At 41.9% G+C, this 15934-nt stretch overlaps 2 protein-coding genes across 7 annotated transcripts in view; one reads left to right on the top strand and one right to left on the bottom strand.

Annotated features, from left to right (window-relative positions):
• Positions 1 to 15934, top strand: part of zwilch (zwilch kinetochore protein) — a 43223-nt gene that overhangs the window by 16960 nt on the left and 10329 nt on the right. For all 3 annotated transcript variants that reach the window (XM_070858583.1, XM_070858581.1, XM_070858582.1), the window contains exons 8-18: positions 584 to 655; positions 3773 to 3866; positions 4580 to 4635; positions 5664 to 5772; positions 6908 to 6987; positions 7978 to 8134; positions 8966 to 8994; positions 9098 to 9234; positions 9710 to 9805; positions 10973 to 11091; positions 13749 to 13856. In XM_070858583.1, coding sequence (XP_070714684.1) covers positions 584 to 655; positions 3773 to 3866; positions 4580 to 4635; positions 5664 to 5772; positions 6908 to 6987; positions 7978 to 8134; positions 8966 to 8994; positions 9098 to 9234; positions 9710 to 9805; positions 10973 to 11091; positions 13749 to 13840 — 1041 coding nt within the window. In that variant the 3' untranslated portion in view covers positions 13841 to 13856. The remainder of the gene's footprint in view (positions 1 to 583; positions 656 to 3772; positions 3867 to 4579; positions 4636 to 5663; positions 5773 to 6907; positions 6988 to 7977; positions 8135 to 8965; positions 8995 to 9097; positions 9235 to 9709; positions 9806 to 10972; positions 11092 to 13748; positions 13857 to 15934) is intronic.
• The window catches only part of LOC139227662 (lactase-like protein), a 40831-nt gene continuing 39524 nt past the window's right edge, over positions 14628 to 15934 (bottom strand). For 2 of the 4 annotated variants that reach the window (XM_070858587.1, XM_070858584.1), the window contains one exon: positions 14628 to 15792. In XM_070858587.1, the coding sequence (XP_070714688.1) occupies positions 15680 to 15792 (113 nt within the window). In that variant the 3' untranslated portion in view covers positions 14628 to 15679. The remainder of the gene's footprint in view (positions 15793 to 15934) is intronic. The other 2 variants (XM_070858585.1, XM_070858586.1) reach the window with 2 other exon arrangements.

Raw genomic sequence — 15934 nt, 5'->3', positions numbered from 1 at the left:
CACATACAAAATGAAAGTTGTTTTACAGCAGTGTAAAAGAAATGTGTATCGATTTTGGGTACGAGTGCTCACTATAAATACAAGCCTCCATTAATCTAAGAAGGTTTGGAGCCTCGCTCCTCCCCCCCCCCCCCAAAAGTCAGGGAGAGGAGAAGGGCTTTTTGGCTCACAGAAGCTTACCCCAACTCCATCCAACTGATTTCTGAAGAACGGCAATATTTTTGCTTCTACCTCCTGGCAGGCCATTCTAAATATCCTATACTTTGTTTATGTTTTTGATGTATTTTGATGTAATTTAATATTTTTCTCTTCTAGCGATGTCATATTAATATTTTATACAAGATTGAGAACTTTTGAAATAATTCATCAGTGATTTCATTTTAGTAGTTTGTTGGAAGTGACTGGACAATCCGATGCAAGTCTGGGCTGTACTCTGCAGTGCAGGAATGGGATTACGTACCTTGCACGTACTGGTGCAGGCTTCGTCTCCGAATCCCCAGTGCTAGATTGGACAAAACTGCCTATTTTACGTTGTGGTTCTGTTATAACAGGTTTCCCCCCCTTTATATTTGTGGCTGTTTAGAATATCCAAGTGGAACCTGGAGACATGAGAAGTCCTGTTTTTCAGATATATAAGGAACTAGACTTTCTACTTGTAAGTATTTATTACAAATAACTATTGCATTCATAGAGTTCTTTCACAAGTTGATTTTTAAATACAGAATCGTTTAACATAAGAAATAGGAGCAGGAGTAGGCCATAAGGCCCCTCGAGCCTGCTCCGCCATTTAATACAATCATGGCCGATCCGATCATGGACTCAGGTCCACTTCCCTTATTCGCTTATTGGTTAAGAAACTGTCTATCTCTGTCTTAAATTTATTCAATGAACCAGCTTCCACATCACTCTGTGCCAGCGAATTCCACAGATTTACAACCCTCTGAGAGAAGAAATTCCTCCTCACCTCAGTTTTAAATGGGCGACCCCTTATTCTAAGATTATGCTCCCTAGTTCTAGTCTCCACTAGTGGAAACATCCTCTCTGCATCCACCTCGTCAAGCCCCCTCATAATCTTATACATTTCGATAAGATCACCTCTCATTCTTCTGAATTCCAATGAGTAGAGGCCCAACCTACTCCACCTTTCCTCATAAGTCAACCCCCTCATCTCCGGAATCAACCTAGTTAACCTTCTCCAAAGCAAGTATATCCTTTCTTAAATATGGAAACCAAAACTGTACGCAGTATTCCAGGTGTGGCCTCACCAATACCCTGTATAACTGTAGCAAGACTTCCTTGCTTTTATACTCCATCCCCTTTGCAATAAAGGCCAAGATTCCATTGGCCTTCCTGATCACTTGCTGTACCTGCATACGAACCTTTTGTTTCATGCACCAGAACCTCCAAGTACCACTGTACTGCAGCACTTTGCAGTTTTTCTCCATTTAAATAATAACTTGCTCTGCGATTTTTTTTCTTTTCTGCCGAAGTGCATAACCTCACACTTTCCAACATTATACTCCATCTGCCAAATTTTTGCCCTCTCACTTGGCCTATGTCCTTTTGTGCGTTTTTTTGTGTCCTCCTCACACATTGCTTTTCCTCCCATCTTTGAATCGTCAGAAAACTTGGCTATGTTACATTCGTTCCCTTCATCCAAGTCGTTAATATAGATTGTAAATAGCTGGGGTCCCAGAACTGATCCCTGCGGCACCCCACTAGTTATTGATTGCCAATCCGAGAATGAACCATTTATCCCGACTCTGTTTTATATTAGTTAGCCAATCCTCTCCATGCTAATATATTACCCCCAACCCCGTGAACTTTTATCTTTTGCAGTAACCTTTTATGTGGCACCTTGTCAAATGTTGTCTGGAAGTCCAAATACACCACATCCAATGGTTCCTCTTTATCCACCCTGCTCGTTACATCCTCAAAGAATTCCAGCAAATTTTTAAAACCTGACTTCCCCATCATAAATCCAAGCTGACTCTGCTTGACTGCATTATGCTTTTCCAAATGTCCTGCTACTGCTTCTTTAATAATAGACTCCCAACATTTTCCCAACCACAGATGTTAGGCTAACTGGCCTATAGTTTCCTGCTTTTTGTCAGCCTCCTTTTTTAAATAGGGGCGTTACATTTGCAGTTTTCCAATCTGCTGGGACCTCCCCACAATCCAGGGAATTTTGGTAAATTACAACCAATGCATCCACTATCCCTGCTGCTACTTCTCTTAAGACCCTAGGATGCAAACCATCAGGTCCAGGGGATTTATCTGCCTTTAGTCCCATTATCTTACTGAGTACCACCTGCTTAGTGATTGTGATTGTGTTAAGTTCCTCCTCTCCCCCCCCCCCCCCCCAAAAACGGATTGCACCCTGAATACATTTCTTGTTTTAAGCAAGCATTTCACAAAGGTTTCCTTAGTGTGTTGTGTGTAACAGAATCGCCTATGACGAGGCAGACAATTCTCTTACACAATGCGCACTGAGGAAATATTCCCCCATGGTGGTAAATGTGAGAGTCACAACACCTTTTCTCTTCATAATAATATTGAAATAATTGGTGATAAAACAGTTCATTGGCATTAGTTGGTCCAAAGTCTCGAGTCTCCTATTAAAGACTTTTGATTTGGTGTATAAAATTTAAAGCGGTGTTACCTTCATTTGTGTTAGTGGTAAAATTGAAACTTGAACAAACTCCAGTCTCTTCTCTTTTTAAAAAAAAAAGTTTGTAGTTTAGTTCTAGCTATTCAATTCCAGCACAGCAGCTCTCCTGCTACCCTGCCCGGCTGTATTGTGAAATATGGGGGCTGGGGTATAGCTGAATGAACTGCATCAGTACATTCCTACGCACCTGTAGCCTAATCCCGTCAGCATAAGCTGAGTGCCAGATGCTTTACGTTGACCTAATGATATCTGGCAGCCCATTGCTCTGCATACTGAAGGAAATCAGCAAGTTAAAGGTTGCAGTAGATGATTTAAGAGAAAAAAATCAGTCAAAATTCAAAGTAGGAAATAACTAATTTCAAAAGAAAACTTCTGCCCAAATATTCATGTTGGTAAGACTTGGGCTTGGTCCCCACTCCCTTTTGCCATATATAACACGACGCATCCGAGTAAGATTTACACACGAAAGAGTGGTTTTGAATCACGTGCTTCACAAATTAGCTCACTTCCTGATCTCTGCTGTTATCCACCCTCCAAATCTCCCTTCCTGTTTAAAAGTCTTTTGATATTTGCTGCCCCAGGGGCTGACTGGGTAAAAGCATTGTTTGGTGTGGTGCTAAGCCATACCAGAAAGTCCCAGCTTTGATTTCCAATCTCTGCTGGGCCAGCTGAGCTTAGCCTGGGTATTTGGTGTGGACTCGTCTCTCGAGCTAGAGAGAAAATCAGCCGTTGTTCCTGCTTCTGATCTCTATTCCGTGACTCAAGCGGGACAGTGTGTACATGTTTGGTGAAGACAGGATTGGGCTCCGCTGTAATGTCCCCTTTCCCCTGCGCTGCCCTTGTCCAGAACTGATTGGCTCTCCCTGCCTCGGTACTCACCGAGAATGGCACGTGAACAAGGTCATGCAGCCATAGCCCAGCAAGAATAAACCAGTAAGGGATAAGAGGTGAGAAACTAGGGGTAAAGGGGGTGGGAAGAGACTTTTTTAAAGTCGTTATGGAAATTGTTTTGCAAAAGTTTTGAATACAAGTTAATTTAAGGATATTAAGCATATGTTATGGTTTGAATGCGATGACCTGGTTTCCCCTGTGTTGTGACAGGTTTTAGCTCAAGGTTTGAAAACTGGCGAAACAGAGTGGCCAGAAGTTCTCGAAGAAAAATCTGCAGTTAATGTTGTGCTGGAGTTAATTGAAGGTACACACTTTTCACATTTGAACAACATCTGCTGCAAAATGTAGACTTTATGTAATATTTTGGGCTGGATACTTGAGTATAATTGCATGTAACTTGTCAGTAGTGTTAATGTGACTGCCAAGATATCTGTGAGCGCAACTTACTCTTCAGTACGTAGCAATCATGCCTACAAAGGATACTGCTATCGAGGCTGGTTTTCCCGAAATATTGTGCTCAAAGTGGCACGCTAAAATATTCCAAATACTTCCATTCCAATCAGGGGCAAAGCTTCCTTTTCTCTGCTCATCCAAGTGAGGGGTGTTGATGCTGGGGAACTGAATATTTCTCCATTTTTTACAATGACCGAGGCTGAGGTTTCATTCCCATCAGCAATGGCTGGATTTTGAACCAGATTCTAAAAAGGGAAAATACAGCTTTCCCCCTTTCTGTTTTGGTCCACAAGTTTGGAGATGGGATGGAAAACTCCAGAGATTTGTTCACTTTAACAGTTGCTAGAAATTGCCTCTTGTCTCTCATTTGATACGAGTTCCAATATATGTGTTAATATTGTAGTAAAATAATTGGACAAATCATACTGAAAATTGTGGAGTTGCGCACATGGTATAACATGAGAACAACACATTTGGGTGTTTTTTCTGTCATGAATAGACATTGACATTGCACTGTTTGTCCCAGTACAAAATCATTTTTTTTGCATTTTATGTCTAATACAGACCTAAAGAACCAGCTCACTGTCTCTCAACATCAGCCAAAGAGAAAGGAGTCTGAGGTAAGAGCTTCTGGTAAGAGGACACCTTTAGGTGGGAATTGATGTGGAAAATATAACATTGCTTTTATTCTATTAAAGGAGGGTGCTCTATAGGTAAGCATGTGAATGTGTGATTATAAATATATTTTTATCTACAGCACCTTGTTAAAATTGGATTCAGTTTACTTCGTTGGGTTTTCCTTACTGGGGAGCCCTGTCAGCCCTCCTTCCATTCAGTGATGCCATGGTTTCCAGTAATGTCAACTAAACCAGTTATCTTGGAATATGTCTGCTTTGGTTTGTTTTCTCAAACCAATTGCAACTATTTCCAATCTGTGCCGGTCTAAAGAGTTTTAGCTACATCAACAAGTGAAGTTGTACTAAAGTTAAGGGAGCTGTGTTTACAAAGGAACTTTGAAAAGCACATTAGAATTTGAGTCCCCTATAGTCTAGCTTCAGATATGTTTTGTAATTTGTAGTTAGGAGAGAGAATGGGAAATCTATCTTGGGTTTTGTCTGTAGTACTCTATTACAAGATACTGAAGATAAATGAGCGAAGATATTTTGTTTAATTCATGTATTTCATTTTTTTATAGATTTAAAAACATTCAGTAGAATTTAAAATGAGTGTGCTATGCCTGAGCATGCAAAACATATGTGAACTTTAACCTCCCAATGGTTATTGTGTCACACTGCTACTACTGGGGGTGCTAGTCAATTTGCAAGTGACTTTAGTACAAGTTTTGAAATGTTGCTCCTTCAGAACAGTGACATCTAAAGATTGAAAAGGAGAAATTTGCAGGACTTTGGGGAGATAGCAGGGTAGTGGGACTAATTGGATAGCACAGACATTCTGGGCTGAATGGCCTCCTGTACTGTATGATTCTATGTAACATTAGTGTGCTACCTTGTAGTGAGGTAGCAGCACCCAAGATTTCATCAACGTTGCGTTGGTGTACTGACTAATTTTATTTAAGGATTGTTAAGATGCTTGTTGTGGATTTTGGACCAAGGGTTTGTTTTTACTTAACTTCTGTTTTTTATATCAGAAATTAAAAAGCGATGCAGCTGCTGTTGAATCAACCATTCATTCGTCATTTGCTCCTGAACGTGGAGATCTCGATTTTGCAGAGCAGCTTTGGACCAGAATGAGGAAATGTATGTATGCCTGTGGATCAGATTACCCTGTAAGGGCACGCAGTGACACTGAGAGCAATGGCGTTCAGTGTCACATAGTGGGACAACTGCAGATTCAGTCTTTGCAGTGGTCTTACCAAAAATAGGGTCATGACTATAAGTTAAGGAGAGCTTGCAATTTATAGAGAACACCATATAGTGCCACTCGGAATAGAAACATCAACAACAATAACAACAACTTGTATTTATATAACGCTATTAATGCAGTAAAATGTCCCAAGGCGCTTCACAGGCTTGTTATAAGACAAAACAAATACATTTGACACCGAGCCACATAAGAAGAAATTACGGCAGAAGAGAGAGGTTTTAAGGAGCATCTTAAAGGAGGAAAAAGAGGTAGAGAAGTTTAGGGAGGGAGTTCCAGAGCTTGGGGCCCAGGCAGCTGAAGTCACGGCTACCAATGATTGGGCGATTATAATCAGGGATGCAAAATTTAAGGATGAAGACATCTCGGGTGGGGGGGCTTGTGAGGCTGAAGGAGATTAGAGATAGGGAGGGGCGAGGGCCATGGAGAGATTTGTAAACAATGATGAGAATTTTGAAATCGAGGCGTTGCTTAACCAGAAGCCAATGTAGGTCAGCGAGCACAGGAGGTGATGGGTGAGCGGGACTCTGCGAGTTAGGAAACAGGCTGCTGAGTTTTGGATGACCTCAAGTTTACGTAAGGTGAGGTAGAATGTGGGAGGCCATATACTGGATTCAAATGTTCAAAAAGTGAAAAGACAGATTGCTGATTCAGTAGAGAGGTAACTATTTTGTGAAAGGCAGAAAGTATTGAAAATATTTGATTATGAATATGGATTTAACTGAAAGGGTGAGTCAGATGGCCAAACAACTTTTTCTTGATATAAAAACAGAAAATGCTGCAAATAATCAGCAGCTCAGGCAGCATCTATGGAGAGAGAAAGAGAGGGTCGGTGATAGTTAGTGTGAGCTTTGTTGAGAGTTCAGTAATTTAGTAGGGAGCTGTGGTGATGGGACGAGATATCCGTGTTTGCTTCTTTCCTCCTGATTCGCTCAGTAGCCTGGCATTCATTTCTTTATGGTCAAGCAAAACAAATTATTGTATTCTACTCCTCTCTCTCCTTTATTTTAGCTGTTTCTTCATACCAAGATGTAGTGGATTGTTTGACACTTGTTATTCGGCACTTAAAATGCAAGGACATTCAGCCGTGGGTATGTAGCAAACTTGTTACTTTAATGTTTAATTAAATGTCAACTAAAATGCTTTTTTAAAAAAAAATCTATTGATCTTAAGATTTGGGGGCTTGGGAAGGTATTCTAGTATAGACTCCTTTAACATTTGTTTTATATTTTTCGTTTATTGTTTGATGATTAATGCTGGGGCATTTGATTGATCTTTGTGCATGCCTTCTTGCTATATGTCTCATTTATTGATGATGGTGTACTTTGTATGATTTGTCTTTGGCACTACTGCACAGCACTTGTACTGATGGCACCTGGCATTATAAAGGAGTATTAGTGAGTCCTGGGAGCTCCTGTTCGAGGCCTGTATGCCTCCATTTGCTGACATCCAGTAGCACAGATCGCGCTCCATATGTATGCTGTTGACATCCCATTCAACCTCTGTGCCTCCTCTCTTGATTCCACAGCTGTTGCCCAATTCTTCAACTGCTCGTCTGGCATTAATCCTTGGAGGTCAAACTTTCCTCCAGCTTATTGTGGCAAAACTCCTACATGCCTCTGCCCTAACTCCACCACCCTCTCCGGCTAAGTTTGGTGATGTGGTGACATGTCGCTTGATCTTGAGCTCAGTTCCTTTATCCACATTAGTTCCATCATAAGATGACCTTCCTCCACCACAGCCCCATTACCAACTATTGCAGAGATTCTAATCCTCTCCTTTTGAGCTTCAATTTCTCTAATGCTCTCCTAATTTCTCTTCCTGCTTCCTTAAATTACAAATCATTGAGAATTACTCACCTCACTTTGTATCCTTTCCTGCTCAAAGTCCTGTACTTCAATCATTTATGGTCCCTGTTCGGCTTAACCATGTAAGTTGTATTAATGCACATATTCTAGAAGCATCCCCATCAGGAGGGAAACATTCCTTCTTCTGATTTTTGCAAGGTTCGGGGCTTTATGCAACTATAATAACAGTTTTACAGTAACTGGAACATTGAACAATCTCTGATCACTTTTCAGATCCACCGAGGAAGCAACAGTTCTCTCAGCAAGCTGATTCAGCAGTCCTACCATAGCACTATGCCCGCTGTTTCTGTAAATGGACTCATTGCTATCCGAATGCTATTGGAGATAGGACTGGATAAATTGCGGCGAGATTACATAAACTATTTTATAGGTAGATATTCTCTCCGTACATGTCTAATGTTTGGTGCGTTATTATTTGATTTTAAGAATGCTCCATTTTGTTGTAAAGTTCTGTGCATCCCAGACATGTGCTGTGCAGTGACGGAGGTTGGTTCACAGCCACCATTTCCAGATTTTGCTGTGCTTCCAGAGAGAGCTTCTGAACAAACCATGTGGTGAGAGTGAAGGAAAATGAGAGGGTGAAGTGCAGCAAGCTGCTCTTGCATTCCTACCCAGTCGGCAGTTCAAATGTGGGATTAACCGAGCTCTGGTCAAAGGTCTCATTCCCCTGCTTGGTCACAGGTCTGCATGATCTTGGGGCTGTCAGAGACCAACAGAAAATTAAATGAGTTCGAGAGGAGGCAAGAGAAAGGTGGTGTAACTGGATCGGAGAAATGGTGCAAGGTGTTTGAGCAAAATTACACTGCGTTATGATAGTAATAGAATGTGCTTTATTCCCTCTTTTGGTGCTGAGTTGCCGATCTCCACTGTGCACTGATACTAAGGGGAAGTCAGCAACCCCTCAACGGGCGGGGAGGGGGCAAGTTGGGAAAGGAGAGGAAATCTAGGTGGTGGAAAGTCATGCTGAGCCTTATCCACTGCCTCCTGGTGTCCAGCGTGAGCACTAGTCCCCCAAGGCTTTGGAGCAGATTAACCATCTGGTGTGTAAGCTGCTTGTGTCACGGAGGCCTGAGGAGATGGGAGAGAGGCTCATAGCTCCCCCCTCCACCACCACCACCACCATTCCAGAAAAATGTAAATAAGTGGGTTTAATACTGTACAACTAAGTGGAAGTCATTATTCAAAAAATATTTTCTTCCAGGTCAAGAACTCACCACTTTGAATTACTTGGTAAGAACAATGAACGGATTTTATAAATCACAAAGAAAGCTTGAGATTTAGTTTCCTAACTAAGAATTAGTTTTTTCATGATACGTTGCTGTTTATTCTGCAGGATTACTTTGTGAATTGCACTGTAAATCTCGAAGAGCAGGTGCTCCGTCTCCATAAACTCCACCACATGCTCGAACTGGTGGTGAGTTGCAGTGCCTTCCTCAACTTGAGCCACGAGAGCCTCTTTGCACTGACGCAGTGAGTACTTTACCTCTTTCTGATATTCCGCTACAAATAATAGTCTTCAGAGTTACAACAAGGGTTGCAGACTCACAGAAAGGCACTTTCTTCATTGCCTGTAGAGTCGCATTGCCCTTCCTTGATACTTTTTTTTTTGCTAAATACTTTTTTTTTTAATGAACACTGTGCCCGTTAAATAGTATGCTGACCTGTGTGCTCTCCTCCTGCCTGCATTATCAGTGTGTTGGCATCAACAATCGTCACACAGTACCCTATTCTAACTTCTTCTTTCTCAGAACCTCAACACTGTAAAACTCCTTTTAATTTAAAAGCAATTGTCCGAGTTGTCTCATTCTTTTCAACTTTGCTGAAATGGACTATCTGTATATTTCATGTTTTTCACATTGAGGGTTTAATGATGTTATTACTGCAGATGTATCTTTATTTGGTTGTAAAAATTTGTACCATGTCTCCTTGGTCTCTCTTGTGACAGGTCCTGCTCACGATACTACAAGGACAACCCACTGGATGAACAGCACGTTTTTCAGTTGCCAATTAGACCCACGGTCATCAATGCCTTTTACGAGAAGTACGGTTCAAATTAAAATGTAGAAAGTGTTTACACAGTAGCAATTGTATATTTTTTGGAAAAAATATTTGAGAAAAGGGTTAATATGCATAGTAAATGGTGTGCTCATGTATATTATGTGATTTTTAGGAGAGTAGGCAAACCTATCATTATAATGCCATGGGAGGAAAAGAGAACTATATTGGGCATTACAACAATTTGCACTGCTATAGTGCCTCGACTGGGAAGACTTTTCAATACATTACACTGTAATGGGAGAATAAAACACTGGATGCTAAATAGGACGGGATAAAGGAAAACCTTTGAAGCTAGGGTGAAGGGGACAAAGACATGATTTGGGAGAGAGGTTTTGAGAAGCTTCTTGAAGGAGGATGTCAAAGTGAAGGAAGTAAGACAGCAAGTTCCAGAGGGCAGGAGCATAAGGATGGAGCAGACCAGACCGGGTAGTGGGGGCACTGGACAGAACAGCAGACCAGACCGGGTAGTGGGGGCACTGGATAGTGACAGAGCAGACCAGACAGGGTAGTGGGGGCACTGGACAGAACAGCAGACCAGAACGGGTAGTGGGGGGCACTGGATAGTGACGGAGCAGACCAGAACGGGTAATGGGGGCACAAGGCAGTGATGGAGAAGACCAGACCGGGTGGTGAAATACAGCAGTGTAACAGGAATGTAGCATCAGCTGAACCTGTGATACAAGTATGGGAAGCAGGATCCAGCTAAAGAGGAAAGGAAGGAGTAAGCAGCAACCAGTTACAGTGTATGGGAGTCTATATTTTGTAATATGGGAGCTTGATTTATTTTCGGCCCCCACCCAAATCTGTGGTTGGCTTCAATTTTTGTTATACCTATGGACGTCCTGATTATTTTTTATGTCTTGTGTCCTGGTATTATTTGAGTGTCCATGAGCAACTTTGCACACAGTATTGCCAGTATACTCAAATCCTGTGATGTTTGAATGCTTTCAAATTCCAATCCTGATTTTGCCTGTGTTTTAACCAGGCTCGACCCACTCATTAGTTGTGGCAGGTGGATCTAAGTCCTGCTCCAAAAGGTTGGGCACCCCTGCATTGGAGTATGGGATGTGAGAGTGATCAGTAATAATACTGGCAGCTCTTTTAATATCTGGAAGTGACTTCCTGATGACACTGACTTCTTGCATTCCAGCGAGCAGCCCACCATGTGGAAAATGGAAATTATTAGCGGCCATGGGCAGAGGGAGTTGAAGACCGTATGGCAGCTCAACACCCGACCATCAGTCGATCACGTGACCTTTAATACCCCAGGTATTTTCTTTCGCGCAATCAAATCTCCTGGAATATTTACATTTCCTGATACTGACTTTATCAACTTCATAGAATCATAGAAATTTACAGCACGGAAGGAGGCCGTTTCGGCCAGTTGTGTTTGCGCCGGCCGATCAAGAGCTATCCAGCCTAATACCACTTTCCAGCTCTAGGTCAGTAGCCCTGTAGGTTATGGCACTTCAAGTGCACATCCAAGTATCTTTTAAATGTGGTGAGGGTTCCTGCCTCTACCACCCTTTCAGGCAGTGAGTTCCAGACCCCCACCACTCTCTGGGTGAAGAAATTTCCCCTCTAAACCTCCCCCCAATTACTTTAAATCTATGCCCCCTGGTTGTTGATCCCTCTGCCAAGGGAAACCGGTCCTTCCTATCCAGGCCCCTCATAATTTTACACACCTCAATCAGATCTCCCCTCAGCCTCCTCTGTTCCAAAGAAAACCGACCCAGCATCTCCAATCTTTTCTCATAGCCAAAATTCCACGGCCCAGGTAACGTTCTTGTAAATCTCCTCTGCACCCTTTCCAGTGCAATCACATCTTACCTGTAATGTGACCAGAACTGCACACAGTGCTTCAGCTGCACCCTAACCAGTGTTTTATACAGTTCAAGCATAACCTCTTTGCTCTTGACTAATAAAGGCAAGTATTCCATATGCCTTCTTAACCATCTTAGCTACTTGGCCTGCTACCTTCAGGGATCTGTGGACCTGCACTCCAAGGTCCCTTTGTTCTTCTACACTTTTCAGTGTCCTACAATTTAATGTGTATTCCCTTGCCTTGTTAGACCTCCCCAAGTGCATTACCTCACCCTTATCCAGGTTGAATTCTGTTCTGCCCACCTGACCAATATCTTCCTGTAGTCCGCAGCTTCTTCATTATCAACCACCCAGCCGAATTTAGTGTCGTCTGCAAACTTATTAATCATACCCCCAACATTCAAGTCCAAGTCATTGATATATACCACAAAAAGCAAGGGACCCTGCACTGAGCCCTGCGGAACCCCACTGGATACAGCCTTCCAGTCACAAAAACACCCATCAACCATTACTTTTTGCTTCCTGCCTCTGAGCTAATTTTGGATCCAACTTGCCACTTTGCCCTGGATTCCATGGGCTTTTACTTTCGTGACCGGTCTGCCATGTGGGACTTTATCAAAAGCTTTGTTAAAATCCATATACACTACATCATACGCACTGACCTCCTCGACCCTCCTGGTTACTTCCTCAAAAAATTCAATCAAGCTAGTCAGCCACGACCTTCCCTTGACAAATCCACGCTGACTGTCCTTGATTAATCCATGTCTTTCCAAATGAAGATTAATCCTGTCCCTCAAGATTTTTTCCAATAATTTTCCCACCACCGAGGTTAGGTTGACTGGCCTGTGATTACTTGGTCTATCCCTTTCTCCCTTTTTCAACAAAGGTACAACATTAGTAGTCCTCTGGCACCACACCTGTAGCCAGAGAGGATTGGAAAATGATGGTCAGAGCCTCTGCTATTTCCTCTTTTGCTTCTCTTAACAGCCTGGGATACATTTCATCCGGGCCTGGGGATTTATCCACTTTCAAAGCTGCTTAAGCCCCTTAATACTTACTCTCTCTCTATGTTTATCTCGTCTAATATTTCACACTCCTCCTCCCTCATTGCAAAGTCTGCATCGCCCCTCTCTTTTGTGAAAACAGATGCAAACAGCTTAGTATACCTTCAGCCAGAATTTGTTTTTTAAGCAGTTTCTGGTATTCAAATTGGCTGATCTTTCATTTGATGGCCCTATTGGGCCACATTGCAAACTGGAAATCTTCTTGAGTAAGCATCCTCTCACGGGAACAGGAGGAGGCCATTCAGCCCCTCAAGGCTTTCATTTAGATCATGACTGATCTGTATCTTAACGCCACTTACTTGCTTTGGTTCTGTAACCCTTAATACCCTTACCTAACACAAATCTATCAATCTCTGTTTCTATGCTGTAGCAAGGTGAGCACGGCAGTGAATCTCCTATAGCATAGACAGCCCACTGGCTGAATCATCTGCTACAGAGCCATACAGTCGGCAAAAGTCCCAGATTCAACTTGTGATGCACTCGGTTAGCTGTGAGGAGAACGGTGAGGCTGCTGTGATTACTCCGAGTGTCCCAGGCCTGTCTGTAACCTTTTCTAATCCAAGATATTTTCTCCTGTATATGAGATACATACTGTTTTGAAGAAAAGTGGACATATACCTGGCTGAATCATTCTCTATGCTATGTGTAAAGATTGTTGCGTATTCTAGGATGCGTCCTACTGTGGCCTGTGCTTTTGTCACAGTTTAGATGAAACTAACAGTGTATTGCTCCTCCCTGGGAGCTATAAATGGTACTTTTAAAAATGTGCTTTATATTCAGAATATGTTACAGCACTCATTGAATGTTTTTGACCCATTTCTGTGCTGTTGCATTATATAGTTGGGGCATTAATTTGACAAAGAACTTATTTGAAAATATGCATGGCTGTTTTAATCCTTCTGACTAATGCAAACCTCAGCAGTTGATAAAGTTATTCCCAGATCCAAGACTTAATACATTTTCAAATATAATGCAAAGAAACTTAGCAACACGAGTAAGGGAATATCACTGATGTTGCTGTCACCTTGTGTTTTCTAGATCTGCCAATTGATGACACAACTTTGAATAGTGATTGCGAGGCCTTTTATTACAACACCGTGATCAGCTGCAGTCAGGTGCATTTCGCATAAATCTTTGAGAGAAAAGGTAAATCTAACCAGAGTGTAAATGGACTTTACCCACATTCCTCCAGGATAAATGCACAGTAACATCCCACCTTTCTGCACGTGGCAAGTCAGCCAGCCTATCGGAGGTAGTGAGCACAGGCCAGGCACTGGTCACTGCAAGACATACTCATCATCATAGGCAGTCCCTCGAAACGAGGATGACTTGCTTCCACGCCAAAAAAGGATGAGTTCACGGGTGTTTCAATGAAGGACCTAATATTCCAGGTCCTGAACTACATCCAGAAAGGTGGAAGATGCCTGTGCGTGGATTTTTTTTAACGTGGGGTGGCCGTTGCACACCAGCCACCACACGGGCTTGACAGAGCTAGGTCTTGGTCCAATGGCAAGGATTACCCAAGACGATTGGAGACCTGCTCTGCTGCACGGACCTAGTGCGCACACAAGACCTTCTGCTGTACCACCGAGTGGCTGTAACAGAGTACTGTGTCTACTCGTGTTTTTTTTCACCCTCTACCCACAAATACTCAGTCTGCCTGTCACTTTTCCACCCTGAAAGTGAAATGAGCTGGCACGGTGCTTCCTCGTCCTCATGCTGAATCTGTGTGGTGTTTCCCCCTAAAGTACTGAATCTGTCGAATTCTATGCAACTTGAAACAATACCCTCACTAGCATCGATTTCAGTCAGAATGAATCAAATTAGTTGACGCAATTCAATAAGTAATATTCTTAAGACAACGGCAAATTTATTGTTTTTTTTAAAAACTTTTGTAATTACTAAAATTAGGATCTAAATTCCATTTCATAAAAATGAATAACTGGCACATGGGTTAAATGCAAGTATATTTTGAGTGACAAATCTTTTGTATGATTTTTATTTGTGTCTGGGTGTATTTGCGTAGTGTTATTGTTGGGAATGTGGAATTGGACTAATTAAAACTATGTTGGTGGTTGTGTGTGGCAATTATTTTACAAAGTTTTATTCATAGCCTATCGATGCCAACTTTCACAACCCATTATGTTGAACAAGGCCAGACTAAATATTCCTGAATCTGACCTACAACAACTGTAATGTTTATTATTAACATTGCAATAGATGAATGATTAAAACTTTCTTTGAATGTAAGGGTAATATTTATACCATTGAGTGTACGGTATACGTCATTGGCAAATGTGTACCGGCTGTTTATAATTCACTGATGGGGATCGCCATCAGCTTCCTGCTGCCCCAGTTTGGTCTAAATGTTGGCCCGTTCTGTCGTTTCTACCTGCACTGGGCTACTGCCTCCATAATAACGCTGATTGGCTGGCTGGCTGATTTATTCAGCTCACACAGGCCCAGATTGTTACTCTTACTATTGGCACTATGTATCTTTTATTCATTTTTTAACATCAACTACTTTAATGTTTCTAATGATGAAATGGTTCTTCTGCAAAAAGTTGCACTGTGTCTTTAGGAGACGCATAATTTGCTTGTAATATTTATCAACCTGTATCTAGCTTGTTAATATCGACCTGGGTTGTGCACCGTGCACATTTGGGAAGGAAGTATTGGAAGTGGAATCATGTTATCATGCTGTGAACTCCTCCTACCGCAGCTGTGGAACTCTAACCAGGGTTTGTGTGATGAGTTTGTTTAACACCGTTTTACTATCCTGGTAATGTACATCTCATTCACTAGCAATAAAGCCATCGGGTCTTTGGAGGTGATGGTAGCGAAGTACCAACTCATTTTTTTGACGACTATCCTATTTTAACAAACTCACTGAAGAAATTGAAGGTAGCTAGTCATCCATTTTTCTTGCACATCTAGCATTGTATTGTCACAACAGCAACCTGGGTCTGTCACTGCCTCCGAAGTAGGAACATCAGTAAAATAGCACTCAGGAGTATACAAAGGGTGCACACAGTCGGAACAACAATCTCGGTCACCATTTCCATATGACTGACAAGAGGATCTAAAAGTGGAGGGGAAAGGAAGAAAATTATATTCAGTGATTTTAGAGAAATACTGTACTTTAATTTTGCTAAACCAAATAACTCAGTATTTTTATCGTGTTATTAGAATTCCCTATTGTGTGCCTGGTTTATATTTCTTTT

This window comes from Pristiophorus japonicus, chromosome 17, assembly GCF_044704955.1.
Source record: "Pristiophorus japonicus isolate sPriJap1 chromosome 17, sPriJap1.hap1, whole genome shotgun sequence".
Classification (NCBI taxonomy): Eukaryota; Metazoa; Chordata; class Chondrichthyes; family Pristiophoridae; genus Pristiophorus; species Pristiophorus japonicus.
The sequence above is the reverse complement of the archived record's forward strand: the minus strand, read 5'-3'. Positions and strand labels throughout refer to the sequence as shown.